Here is a 14590-nt window from a genome sequence, read left to right on the forward strand (position 1 = left end):
ATAAACAAAGAATTTAATTTTTTTATGATTGAAATAAAATTATATATGTAAATACGTACATATATATATATATATATATATATATATATATAGATAGATAACATTTTGACAAAAATTTATAAAATAATCAACATAAAAGCACCAAAAAAAACTAGTGATGGTATAAATGGCTTTTATCTTATAATTTTTTTAAAAGTGGATTTTGATAAGTTTATTAAATCCGTATCTACAGACGAATTTATGCAAATTTACATAATACGGTTGTAGAGTATCAAAATCTGAATAAAATCAAAACATTAACATTTACATCTTATGATTGTATATTAAATATAAGGAGGTATGTAGAGTAGATCAGAGAAATAAAATTAAGATATAGATTAATAATAAATTTTTTACCTTTAGAATTATAAGAGTATAAAACTTTTTATAGTAAATATTTCATCAACTTATTCTTTTTTAGTTTTAATTAGAGAATAAGAAATAATATGAACATTCACAAAAAGTTAATAATAATGTGAAGAGTATCTTCAAGATTTTTTAAAAAAAAAGAAATTAATATTTAAACTTAAAATCTTACAATGAAAGTTAATAACAAACAAATGACACTCTGGATTTATGATTGATATCAAAATAAATTAGTTTCACTCTAGTTGAACTACAGTTGCTTGTGTGAATGATGTACCTAAATTTTGAGGAAGGAAAAGAATAATGTGAGAAAGTACGAAGATAGCATGGCATTTTATTTATTTATGTATTTATGTTAAGAACAATCTGCTACAATCACAAATTCTCCTTTGTGTTATAGTTGAAGCTGCAGGACGAATGAATCTCACGATTAATCACCGTCAACGATTTTTATTCATCCCTAGGTGTTCAGTACCTGTCGCCGTGGCCGCTGGAATCAGTGGCTTTTTCGCCCTGTGGAGCGAAGGGCGGAGGACCAGGGAGTCCAACAGGGAACGGCCTCGTCACACCCGAGGAACTATGGGGTCATGGCTGAGCAGTTCCTGTTGTGGCGAGCACTGTCTTGCGGGGCAGGATTGTATCCCCGTTGTGAAGGATCGTTGCTGGTGTTCGAAATCGTATTGTCGAGACTCTGACGATGCTGCAGTGTCCGGAGAGCATTTGGATCTGTCAAATATAGAAATAGAGGTTGGGAATCATTCCGTGATCGCCTTTTTGGCGCAGTTCTGAAGAATCATTCACTTCCGTAGACCTAGCTTTTGGAGACATTGAGTCTTCGTTTTATCGTGTGTTGTTTGTGGTGAGTTGTATCAGACTCGGTGGAGGTGCGATTTACGTGGTTTAGTTGCGGTTGGACGATGCGCGAGGAAGGATTTTGTCTTCGTTTTTACTCTTTCGTAAGTGTCAAACTGCTGGATCTGAGCTTGAACTTGGATTGCAAAAAATTGTAGAGTGTGCGATTTTTGTCCTCGCCAGTCAGGCTGATGATCTGTAAATTAGGTTCGGGGAATGGTGGATGCGTGGTTTTGAAGAAGTTGATGCATTCCAAGTGGAGGATTCTGAATCGCTGTGGCAATCCAAAATGTGTATTTCTTAGGTAGGGGAGTCTTGTGTGATTTGATTTGTTTTACTTTGTTTTGCATATTTGGCCGTTGTCGATGTAACCCTGGGAAAGGCTAGTAGTTATAACATGTCTTATTTTGACAGCATAGCTCAAAAACAGCAATCTTATCGAATGGCGCAAGTTTATTGTTTGTGGCTGTAGCAAATCAGCCTGGCATGGACGCACTAAGGCTACTCTTAACAATTTCTTTTTCCCTTCGCTGTGAAGGCATGTAGTTTCTGGATGCGGGCGTAAATTATTTTAAGTGAGAACAGAGATTCAATTACGTGGAGATTAATTACGATGTGTAAAATGATGCAGCTGATAGCAATCGAGTGAGTTCGTGTGGTGCGGCCTTTAGGGTTTCTTGAAGTTTTCAGGGACGCTGAAAATGTTCGAGCAAAGCGAAAGCTGTTTGATGACCAGTGACATGGTTTCTGGCGTCTCAAGTGGGCTTAGGAATGGTAATAACAGCATTGGGCCGCTGTTAAGCTTCCATTTTATGATCTGATCTGCGCGATTTGTTCGATATTGTTTTTACGACATGGACGACGAAGTCATGGAGCAGATCAGGACACGTCTTGCTGCAGCCACTAGCGCTGCAACCGCGTTGGCAAAGTCCTTAGAAGCGCTTGACGAGAACACTCTGCAGACATTAGAAAAATGGCTGGCAAAACAGGAAGGAGGTTCGAGATGCGGACATTGTCGTGCCCAGATGCCAAGAGGAAAAGAAGCCTCGATGTGTATATCCTGCGGGAGCAAGCGTCCACCACCGCCAAACAATCTGGAGTACGATTTCAAAGTTTCATTTGCATTCTTGCAGTTCCTGGAAACAATTCATCCTCCTCTGAAGGTCAGTGCACATCCGTATTTTTAAGTCTAACAGATAAGTTCTTGATCATTGTTTAAATTTCGTAAGATCTAACGGTTTCTACAAAGAATCCAACCACGACTGTTGGATTAGTTTCTTGCAAGTGCCACGTCTTTTCTTCAGTTGGTTTTTCTGAAACACTTGGACTTTTACTCTTAAATAATAGAATTTGTGAACTCTAATAGTAACTTGTATAGCAATGGTCCTCCTAGATCACGAGCTCTTAAACTTATTCTAGTTGGAGTGGCCTGCGTTGAAAAATTTCACGTGTTCATTTGTATTGACATAGCTCTACCACATTTTTGAATTGTATTTCTTTTTGCATCTTGAGCAGAGTGGCAATCGCAGAAGTTGGAATCCGACTGTATCAATTGCTTCAAAGAGTCCAGAGCCATCAGCAAGCATTGAGGTTCTGCCTGTGGAACGTGAAGTAGCATCAATAGAAGAATCCATACCGCATTTGAAGGATCTTACGAAAGATGAAATACCTTCTAGTAACTCACAGAAAAGCTTATCTGACGCTAATAATGGGATGTTGGCTGCTGAAGATCATGTTGAGAATGATGATTATGGGGACTTCCAGGAAAGCCCGGAGGAGAAATCAGTTGACCCTTACCTTGGAAAAACTGATGATGTGGCTAAAATAAATGACCTCTCGCATTTGGACGAGAACCCGGCTGATTTGGGATCTGCTGAAGTAAGAAATGTTATCCTTCGTTTCGTAATTTACATTCTCTGTCAGAGTAACTGAGCTTTACTGACTAGTTGAAAATTACTACGTAGAGGTAGAGATTCAGTGACTTGATTGTGACAAAATCGAACAAATTTGGAGAAAAATAAGTCTGCCAATCATCTCGTCAAGTTCCGACCTAAACAGTATTACTCAGGAGGGATTTCGAGACGACTCAAGCAGGCCGATTAGTTGTGAGAAAATGTGGCGCGACTTTCTTTTCCTGTAATCGTTTTGTCAGATGATCATTTTTAATAGGTATCCTAGACTATTACGTACTGGCGGTGCTCATGTGTCTAGGCTGCTTGCCTTGTTTTTCGAGTTAAGTGATGTGACTTTACGAATTATCTATCTTGGATGCGGCAGGATACGAAGAAATCTGAAGAGGCATGTGTAATTCCAGCAAATTCTGAAGCTGTCAATGATTGGGATACAGAGTGGGATTTTTCTCCTTCATATCTCACGTCAGCCACGACCCCGCAGGAAAACAGTACTCTTCCCAACAACGATGTTGAGGACCTGAAAGAAGTGATACCAGCAGCTTCCCCTCAAGTCCCTGAGTACGACCTAAGTTTCTTTGAATCATTCGGAGTACGTATCTCTCCTTTTTGAAAACATGGATTTGAGTCCCTTATGAGAAAGGAAAATTAAAAAGTCGCACTATAACCGCTAGGAGCTGAGTGTTTGAGTCTTCTTCATTTCTCGTTAATAATACCATACATTTGTGGAAGCGTTTTATACCTGCGATGGATGTTAAAGCTACTGTAGAAGCGGCATTAGTTTGGTAAACGGTTGGAGTTGCATCTCTAGAGCTTCTTTTAGGTCTGAGTTAGATAGAGGTGGACATGAATCTGGTAACATCCGTTATCATGCTCATTACTTTCAAGTTTCTGTTATGTTATATTTATTTCCCTTCTCAACCTTTAGATTCGTGCATTGCGTCAGGTACTTCAGACATGAATTATTACTGTGCCTGACCTTTTACTTGGGTAAACTGATCCAGGACAATGAATCGAAGGAGCAGAGTAGTATACCAAACAATGATATAGATTCTTCATTTTGGGATTTTCAAGCCCCGTCTCTTGCGAATCCAAGGCTAGCGAGTCTGAAAGCAATGGAAAGATTTGCAAGTGATATATCGGCCTTCACCACAATCACGGATTCTGATAGCGACTCTGGAGACACCACTGTGGAAGCTTTGCCTGTAAATCTGAAAACCATTATCAACTCCTAATGTTTTTGCTACAGCTAATTGAATATCACCTCTCCTTAGTGCTTTATATGTGTTGGTTTTTGTGAGCTTTCTTGAAATCTTGCATAAGTAAAGTGGGGAATTTTTGCTTTTTGCGGGCTTTAATGCCAGCTCACACGAACATATATGATGACATTTAGTATGTGGAAATTTAGCAAATGTTACACATGATAGTGAACTCTCATACACATCTTGGGACATGTATTTACCAGACACTACCCAAGCTATCCACCTGCCTTTGTTTTACTTTCATCAGCATTATTTTCCCTCGTACTCTTAACTTGGTGCATTCTGTCTTCCTGTTGTAATTTTCTTTAATCTGGTTGCAGCCACCAAAACCACCAGTGGATATCTTGATGGAAACTGGTTTTGGCAGCGGAGGGGACGATTTGCTGGGGTCCTTGAATTCTCATGAACAGGTTAGTAGCATACACATAATTATTCTACACGAAGACATTCTACCAACCTTCTCAACTCAATGATGTAAAGTCGTAAAAAATAGTCAACTATTTCAATGAGAATAAAAGTGCTTAATATTATATAATTTGTATAATCTGTATAATTTGTCATGGCATAATCTGTAATTGTCAGCATTGGTGCTCTGCATCTTTTTATTTGCGACAGGATGGTTTTCATAAGGTTGGAGGCTCGTCACATCCTCTTGCACCTTCACCAGCCACTCAAGACCCGTTCCCGTGGCCGCTTGTTACTTTGGATACCCTGTCAAGTCACATGAATGGGGTATGTCATGAGATATATAATGTATTTCAAACTGTTGAAATTTTTTGCTCCAGCTCTACCTTGTCTGCTCTTCCTTTTCTTTTCTTTTTTCCCCTTTGTAATACCTAAAATTCCACTCGAAATGCAACTTGATGATAATTACGTCCTCTTTAAGGTTGTGCTTAAACGTCTCAGATTGTTTGCCTTAAAGGGACGTCTTTTAACATTGTAGAGCATGTGTGAACAAATACCCAGTTATGAAACTAGTGACTATCAAGGTTTTGTTTCTAGTGAACATCCAAACAATATAGCCAGTAATGATTGCAACTATGCCTGTGGACTTTTCTGTGTAGGATGATACTCCCAATGCAGAAAAATCTTCTGCTGGAATGATGGAAGCGGAGGGACAAGTTGGTCGTGATCCTTTCCCATGGTCCTTGGAAGAATTTGACACCGGAACAAGTAACACAGTCCATGGGGTATGTCATATGCGGTTTCTATGCTTTATTCCGTAAATGGGATGCAGTTGTATTGATGTTTTTGGTGCAATTGGCCGGTATCTGCATTCCATCATCATCTTTCAAGGGGAATGGCTTCTGTGTTCCTTCAGTCTTGGTTACTCACCATGTTTTCTTCACAGATAAAACAGCAAGAGTCACTGGATTTGATGGATCCAGTTCGTCCCCAACTTGAGGAGAGCAACGTGGATCCTTTTTCACAGACTCTCGATTCATTTAATCTAACGGTGCCTGGTGTGAATGAGGTAATGTATGACAGACGTCACAATATCGTTCGTTAAAACAGTTCACTAAGGTTTCCCTCTGCAATAACTCACTCGCTTTACTCTGTCGGATCCAATGGATTATGCCTCTCATGGATGTCAATCAAGGTGTTCTAAAAGTATTGTGTAATCAATGTTATGAAATTCTTGAGCAATTTTTCTGTACCATTTTTAGAGATATTTTTGGGTGGTGTGTAGAGTAGGGAACCTTCGCAGTGACCTTCTGAAACCTCTTGTCTCTTGCGCAACTCGCTCTGGCGGGTGGTTCACGGGAGGACTCGAATCACAAATCTCTTTTATGGAGCAGGCTAATGTGGATGGTTGCTGGGTTGTTGACAGGGTAATGAAAATGGACTTGAGACAGCACTTGAAGCTCAAGTTTATGGGACTACTGAAGAAGAGCCTGAAGATTGGGGTGATGAAGAGTTTGTATGGTCCCAAGCCGAGCCTGCTAGTCAAGCACAGTTGCCATCGAACGATGACTTTCCTGCACACCCATCAGGATCGTCACCCTTTGAAACTAGCTTCTCTTCTGAGACAACCACCAAGGATGTTTTTCTAGACAAAGATACATTCCTCCTTGATCAGAGTTCACCTAAACCAAGTGTGACAGATTTATCGGCAGGATCTGCTGAAAATTTTGCAGACTTAAGCAATGGACTAGGCAGCTTGGTATATTCGGAAGCACAAAAAAAAGTTGTGGGAGAGGATCTCTCAAAATCTACGCATGCTAGGTCGTTATCGTTTGGAGATTCTGACCAAAGGCCCTCTGGATTGGATCACATCGAAGATTACTTTAGACGAACTGTTTCTTTTGGTAACTTGCAGGCAAAAGATGAGGCAGACGGTGATGAGTTGTTGAGAGCTTTGCAAACATCTTCGATTTCACAGCCTGTATCACCTTCACCTGAGCCAGGACAAGACATCCTCAAATTTCTGAACCTGAAGCCGGCTTCATTCCAGATTAATGCACCTCTGCGTAGTGGAAGTTCCACAAAACCTTCACACGTGCGGTCAGTTTCATTTGGCACGGTGGAGCTTGTACCTGACGAACAGGACGACGAGATGTTCCAGTTTTTTCACACTCGGTCACATTCTGTGGGGTCATCAGCTGCTAAAGGTCCCGCAGTGGAACTTAGCGACACATCGAGCAGTGACAAAGGCGTTCTTGGCGGATTTCCCTCTGTACCGAATACCTGTGAAGCTGAGAACCCAACAGTCAGTGATGACCCCTTCAGTTTTATTAATTCAGCAATTGCTCCATCAATTCAAGCTGAGACCGTTGAAGTTAAGGCAGCCACTAACGATGACGATGACGATTTTTTCGAGTGGAAATCTGCAGAAACTCCATCTACAACTCCCTTTGAGATTAATGTTCAAGCAGTATCACAGTCCGCTGTTTCTACACCAGCCTCAATCCATCAGGACATTTTCCAGTGGCCATCTCCTATGCCAACTTCTCCTAGTCCAAGCAAGCTTGGGGGCTCCAGCTCCATGTCAGGGCTACTCTCTCTTGCTGGTGGGCTTCCACCTAGCCAGAATCGGACTTCTGTCAAGAAAGATGACCTTTTTGCTGCACTATCAAGGAGTTCTTCAACTGCTGGAGCCATACAAGCCAGAACATCAACAATGCTAGCTGATGCCACGCCTGCATCTAAACTGCATAATCCAACATCAGGTGATGATAGTGAAGACGAGTTTTCTGACTTCGTGTCAACTGAGGCACTGCCTTCTACTCCTCCAACATCAACCCAACAAAATTCAGCCCATGCAAGCCAACCTCCATTTGATGTGTAAGTATCGATTCTGTTTGCCCTTATACTAAATATATATATCGTTCGTTTTATATCATTTTGCAGCATGTGCCTCATCTATGTTCGAAAAGGGATTCTGTATGCGGAATGTTGCTTTAAATGTTCACTGTTGCTTTGTCAGCATGATCCTAAAGAGTACTTTGGCGATGAAATTAAATATGCAAAGAATCTATAAATAATAGTACATCTTTTTGAACTTAATGGTTTTTGTCATACTTCTGTTTACCTGAGAAACTGACAGGGATTCTATTTTGTGGATGTTATGGGCCTAAAATTCTGTAGTAGTTCACGGAGATCTCGATCGGTTTATGGATTTCATTAACTTTCTACAAATAATCACCGGGCGAATGGTTTCTATTCTTCCTGAAACTGATGGCTCCTGAGATGGTGGGATTACTAGACTGACGGCCATATTTTGACCCTGGCAGGTCATTTTTTGAAGCACCACCAAATCCAAATGATAAGCGGAACTCGGATTTTTTTGGCGACCTAATGGGATTAAACTTTACCAATGCTTAGTCTACAATTCTTTGCACATTCCATGTGTTCAGCTATCATGTTCTGTGTTAAATTTTCAACTGAATTGAAAAAATCTGCAAATTTGCGCTTTCCAAAAGTGCTCTGTCCCTCATATTTGTGTGGCTTCTCGTTCATGGTCATTTGTTGTTCTCCTCCGCACTGTGCTCATCTTCGGCCCTTTGTCTCTCTGCTCGTGCACGTGGCAGAGAACGCATTGGGCATACACAAGCTTTTGCGAAACCATGTTTTATTTTGCCCTTCAACATGGTTCGTAGTGTCTCACAACCTGATTCATATTCGTGCGTGGTTGTGCATTACCTCAAAATGAATCTGGCTGTAAGAATCCCTACTAATATGTGCATTCTCGTCTTCTATGATATCTGTAGAATCATTGGTAAAGGTGATGGACCTTGATCTTCGAATCCCTCAGATCAGTTATGTCCACAATTAAGATGGAAGACCATGTGGCTGCCTCCTCCTCATCCACCGCTGTACTTGCCATGCACACTTTCTGCCAATATTGTTTGCATGTGTGAGGCTTAAATTCTGGGTATTTATTCTGTGCCTGATTATATGAGGAAGGTCTGTCAATCTGAAGGACAATTTCATCGGAGCACACTTAAACAGCCTCCAAATTTATGACGTTAATCTTTGCTCTGATATTTATCTGAGATCATCTAACAAATTCATGTTCTGGATTCGGCATTTGCCCACACTCGTAAAATGACAGATAAATTTGGTGTTGGTTGAAGTTCTTAAGCAACATCAATCTACCCAACCTCGACCAGCACAATTTACTTGCCCACATTGTTGAATTGATCTATCAAAACAAGACTGTTTGCATGGTGCACCACAATTGCTATTTTTGGGTGTCACTGTTCTATACTAGTATGCAATGATAATGATATTGTGATGCTTTTAGAAAAGAATAATACAGAACTAGCATTACTATTATAATTTTTTCAATAATTTATTTACAGAAATTTGGAATATATACAAAAAAATATTATTTCAAAAATATGTGTATGTAAATCAAGATTAATTTTGTTGCTATTACGCAAGAATGCTACCTTTGTCAAAGATATTTGTAAAATATTTGGAAAAATAAAATGAAATGAAATAAAAAAATTAAATAAGGATAATATAGATATTATTTAAAGAACGTGATGTAGAAGTGTCTCATATTTTATAATATCATAAGAATTTAGAATACAATAGAATTGATGAGTTTTTTTATTTTTTTACCATGTTCTAAAGAATTTCTTTTAGTTTTAGTGTTTTTATTTTTAAAAAATTGTGCAAAAAGTACAACATGAAGAAAAGAAGAGAAAAAAATAACAATGGCTTGGCAATATTACAAAAGTATTGCATCAAATTAATAAGAGCCGATTCTAAAAATATAGCTAAAATTGGAGCAATTAATTGACATTTAAATCAAATAAGTTTAAAAAAAATCATCAACACTACAATTTAAAACATTGAGATGAATATTCAAAGACAAAGTTCGAAGTTTATTTTGCAACTAATAATTAAACATGCATAGACAAAGGTCATAACAACAATGGGTTGTTTTTTTATTTTTTAATTCTAATAGATGGTAGACCACAATATAACAAAGATCTCTCTATTTGTCTCCTTTGGTCTCATCATCCTATTGGACTTTGTTCCAATTAAATCTCTTAGAGTAATTAATACAATGTAAGAGAAGACAAAGTCAAATGAAATTGTGTTTTATTCCACAACATGTTCTTTTTACTCCAATTAAATTTTTAAAGTAAAGCAATATATAAAATTTAATGTTTTGAGCAAACCAAAATTATTATAGTTTTAAATAGATTAAAGTTCATACCAAGAAAAAATTAACAATAATATATTTAATCTAACCTATAAAAATTGTGACAAATGCTTAGGGAGAAAAGTTTAGAAAAAATAATTGTGGAAGAGAGATCATATATATTCCACTAATTACAATAATAATAATAATAATAATTTTTATTATAATTAATACTAATATTAAAACTACCAATAATCAAAATAAAATAGAAATAGAAATCTAATTTTTTTACATAATCTAAATATAAAATAGCTACTGCACAAATCATCATAAATATTAATAATATCACAATATATTATTAGAAAATATAACTAAGTGACATTTTTTTTTTTTTATATAACATCTGAATTTTAGACAATTAGAAGAAACCACAACATCTTGATCTTTTAGCAAGACATATGTTATATCTCAATATTAAATATAACTTTTTAGAATAGAGTTATTGAATACAATAAAAACGTGATAGTATTATTATTAAATATGTTTATTAAACATCTTCTAAAAACTTTACGAAGATTTTAAAAGTATGTTAAAATATGATTTAGACCTTACAAAATAATATTCTTAGAAATAAAAAAATAAAATTTCAAAATAAGATTATATTGTTCTATCTAAGGTCTATGTTTCTTAATTAATTATAGAATGATAAAACTATAAACAAAAGTTATTATGTATTGAGAATTGTCCAATAATAAAATCAATTTATCTATGTTCTAAGTCATATGTTTTTGAAAATAAAATTAAAAACTTCTTTTATATTAAACTATTTTTGATAACATTTGAAGTTACATTTTTAATAAAAAAATATTGATTATATTTAGATATATAATAAATTACCACAAATTTGGATATTATATTGAACAATAATAAAGGTATTTATAAAACAATATTAAATATATCTAAAGAGTATTATTAATACTACCACAATTTTTGTTATGGCCACCACAACATGCCAACAACTTGACATAAATCTTTAGTTTTATATGTTCCAATCAAAAAATTGTTCTTATTTTCAATATATATATATATATATATATATATTATTTGTTTGTCAACCACAAAAAATAACTACAACAGCAACAACAAATATATATATATATATATATATATATATATATATGACTAAATTTTGACTAAATTTTTCATGAAGTTGTGGGGACAATATCAAAAACTATGGTGACATTAATAATACCTTATTTGAAAACCAATTAATTGTGTTCAATAATTCCTTAAATAATTTGAAATACAACTCACACACAAATATTTAGGTATTTAGGTGATGACATGCATGAATAAATAAATAAATGCATATATATATATATATATATATATACTTACACACACACAAAAAAAAGGCAAGTGAGTGGATCTGAAATGGATATGAATGAGATAAGGATCAATCAATCAGCCAAATCATCGGACCTTGCGAAGCAGATAGTGGCTTCTTCCCAAAATCGGGCTACAGCCCGACTTCGTGACCTCCTGGATCTTGTATCTTCGGTGATCGATTTCTGACAGAATCAGTATCCCGGATCTCACTCTCTCTCCTCGAAGGTCGTTATTCATCTCTTGACTCACCTGGCCACTCCTGAAAAATGCATCGCAAACGTGGATTCGTCAAAAAGTTAGTGCCTCAGGAATCCATTAAGTGCTCGACATGCGGCGTCGTCAATGATGTCAAACTCGTTCGACAATGCTCCATGATCGCCACCGTTAAATGTCTCTAGGTTCTTGAAAATAGTCAACCCGTGAGATCCGCACCTTTCACCGCACTCTCCATCCCTCGAGTGGATAATCAGTTGCGCTCCTGGTACAGTATCCAAATCAATGAGGCTCGCAGGGAGATTTTTAACAGCGAGGCTGTCTGTATGAGAATTGAAGTTTAGGGCCTCCATCGGTGTTCCAGTCCTACGACACAAATTGATGAACCGAATTTCGTAAGGCGGAACGTCCTAAAATACACACCCGGAGGCAATAACTCAGACCGCAAACTACGAAGCACAACATCTGGAATCAGGAATGGAACTGTGACCAAAAATGTTTATCTACAGAACATTGAATAAGGATCGGAAAGAAAGGAGGAACATCTTTCTCTTTCAGGTAACGGTTACATTGCGTGTAGGCTTATACTTTTTACCCACCGAGGCTTGACGCTCTGTACCAGCATCGTTACATTGAGTTGTTTCTACAGCATTACTACCACCAGTTTCATCGACTCATCAAGAGCCGCAATTCTTCAGGACTTCGCAGCCAGTAATTGTCCGATAGGCAGACAACAAAATTGACACTATCCTATGTATGAAAATTATAGGACGCGATCTTCCGCGCGTAACTGTATCGTTCGCTAATCGGAACCCTTCACTTGAAAAGCTCGAATGGAAGTCAAATCCATTACCAATCTTGGTTTCGTTCCGTCGCTTGAAATTTCAGGTTGGTCAAGGTCCACGTTATCATCTAGTTTTCGAGTTTCAACTGGATATAGAATCGTGGAGTAAGTGCAACGTACTACAGCGGAAAATAAGTAAAAAATAACATAAAGAAAGTCTGGTCGCAAGGGCATTTGAGATCCTCCCAATCGCTGTTTGAATAGGGCAACCTTCACCAATTCTTGTAGTCAAGAACGTGCGAACGGGGATGTTTCTCAGCACGCACGTAGTATACGTCATGCCATTTCAGGATCAGGACGTCAGAGTCGAGCTGCGTTACAATCGCGAAGAACTGACCATTAAACTAAATCTGCTATTTGCCGCAGAAAGCTGTTATCACGATTCCGCCCCCCTCCTCCGAGAACGTAAATTCCTGCTCACGACGGAAACATGTAGCTCTGCGCTCTCCTTCACCTAATATGGCAGGCCTCTTCAAAAATTCCACATTACGCGGGAAATGCTAGAAAGCACGCTATCCATCTAGTATCCGTTGAACCAGTTTTCCTTCGCACATGCGCCCATGGAGCTGACAGATTCGCAATGCCCTGAAATATTGAAGACAAGTATTAAGAACACCGACCTCTAGCAGTCATTCCAAGTCTAAGTTCCGCCAGATGCCCACTAGGCACCAATAATTGGATTTATGTTTACCCCCGCAACATTCCCGTCGCAGAGTCTCAGAGTGAATCATCATGACCACCAGATCACCAAATTCCGGAACACGACTGATTCGTATCCTCTTTATTTACACGCGACAACCTCCCTGAAAACTACTCCAAGCCAAAATTGCAATCTCCCCCTTGCTTCCCGGCAACGATATCACAAACGTAAGATGCACAAGTAAGGGTTGGCCGGGCTCCCGACAAGCTCGCGCTACCGCTCAAAGCAGGTCCGTCTTCCGGCGATCCTGAAACCTCCCTGCCACAGTACCACGTTCTCAACACCAATCCACCACACTCACTCACCTACACCTCTCCTGGTCAGAGATGGAGACGGAAGTCTTCGTGCGTGAAATCACTCATCGTCCATCTCCTCTCATTTCCTGCACTAAACCGTCCAATCCTCCTCCATCAACCACCTCTACACACGCCCTACAGAGAAGCCACGCGACGAGAGTGAAGTGAAGTTTTTATGTAGAAAACATTGGCTGTAGATCCATACCTTCTCGCCTACATCATCCTTTCATTCATTCTGCACCACCAAATCACCTTCTACGCAAATAATGTTCGCATTTTTACGTGTCGAGTGCTCTCAAAGTTTTCACCTATCGAGAATCTCCCAACCACACGTGAATATAATCCATTGTTGAAATGAAGGATCAACTACACACTTTGTCCTTCGTTTTCTAAATTTAGTGTCAATAATTCCATGCTTCTGTATGTGGTGGGGCTAAGGCACAGCTCCCAATCATGCATGGATTATCCGTGCCTATCTGGTTATTCATCCATCAACGAACAGATATTTCATTATTCCTCACGCCCTTCTTCATCGACTACTATCATTCATCCCGTTTCTCATCCATCTCGTTGTAGTTTGTCTTTTACTTTTTCGTTACGTGCCCTAAATTACTTGTTGCAAAATTCGTAGTTTATAAATTTTGTATCAATAACAAATAAAAATTACTTCGCAAACATATATATATATATATATATATATATATTATATATTATTTTTTATAAATGTAATTTATAAGATTGTGGTCTTTGCTGTACAACGAAACTATCATTATTGTTATTGTTGCTACCACTATTGTTTCTTTTGTTGATAATGTGACGATGTTTCAACAAATTTTGTTGTGTGGAAGACTCTCACACGTGTTGTTTTTGTATTCTTTTATGTTAAACCATTCTGCAAACAAATAATATTAAAAATAAATATATTTTTAAATAATCAAAGTAAACTTATTGTTTTGATGAAATGTAGAGGACGTTCTTGTATTGCTTTCTAGTTGGTGAGGAAGATTCATAGTTGTTTTGACTGTACCTCGACCAAATTTGTTTAATTTCTAATGTACAAATTAATTAAAAAAAAAGTGGATGAAATTGTAGACTCAATAAAATTTGGTGTAAAATGTGC

At 37.7% G+C, this 14590-nt stretch overlaps 2 protein-coding genes across 9 annotated transcripts; one reads left to right on the forward strand and one right to left on the reverse strand.

The window, feature by feature from the left end:
• The first annotated feature begins 972 nt into the window (after positions 1 to 972).
• LOC112281510 (uncharacterized) lies at positions 973 to 8351 on the forward strand. 4 transcript variants are annotated; one of them, XM_024518118.3, is made up of 13 exons: positions 973 to 1152; positions 1279 to 1361; positions 1465 to 1561; positions 1889 to 2420; positions 2773 to 3135; positions 3535 to 3759; positions 4172 to 4372; positions 4750 to 4839; positions 5045 to 5161; positions 5494 to 5619; positions 5781 to 5903; positions 6261 to 7714; positions 8164 to 8351. In XM_024518118.3, exons 4-13 carry the CDS (start codon positions 2112 to 2114, stop codon positions 8252 to 8254), a joined length of 3099 nt encoding a protein of 1032 aa, XP_024373886.1. In that variant the 5' UTR covers positions 973 to 1152; positions 1279 to 1361; positions 1465 to 1561; positions 1889 to 2111; the 3' UTR covers positions 8255 to 8351. The 4 variants fall into 4 exon arrangements, with proteins under 4 accessions (XP_024373886.1, XP_024373883.1, XP_024373884.1 ...); XM_024518115.3 differs by having other exon boundaries at positions 973 to 1361; XM_024518116.3 differs by lacking the exon at positions 1465 to 1561.
• LOC112280919 (uncharacterized) lies at positions 7010 to 13857 on the reverse strand. 5 transcript variants are annotated; one of them, XM_024516877.3, is made up of 4 exons: positions 13480 to 13857; positions 11850 to 12040; positions 11511 to 11676; positions 7010 to 8819 (listed from the first exon to the last, which is right to left on the reverse strand). In XM_024516877.3, exons 2-4 carry the CDS (start codon positions 11981 to 11983, stop codon positions 8643 to 8645), a joined length of 477 nt encoding a protein of 158 aa, XP_024372645.2. In that variant the 5' UTR covers positions 11984 to 12040; positions 13480 to 13857; the 3' UTR covers positions 7010 to 8642. The 5 variants fall into 5 exon arrangements, with proteins under 5 accessions (XP_024372645.2, XP_024372644.2, XP_024372642.2 ...); XM_024516876.3 differs by having other exon boundaries at positions 11850 to 11996; positions 13480 to 13854; XM_024516874.3 differs by having other exon boundaries at positions 11850 to 11996; positions 12230 to 13827.
• Between the last annotated feature and the right edge of the window lie 733 nt (positions 13858 to 14590).

Source organism: Physcomitrium patens, chromosome 4, assembly GCF_059467195.1.
Source record: "Physcomitrium patens ecotype Gransden chromosome 4, ASM5946719v1, whole genome shotgun sequence".
NCBI classification, from domain to species: domain Eukaryota; kingdom Viridiplantae; phylum Streptophyta; class Bryopsida; order Funariales; family Funariaceae; genus Physcomitrium; species Physcomitrium patens.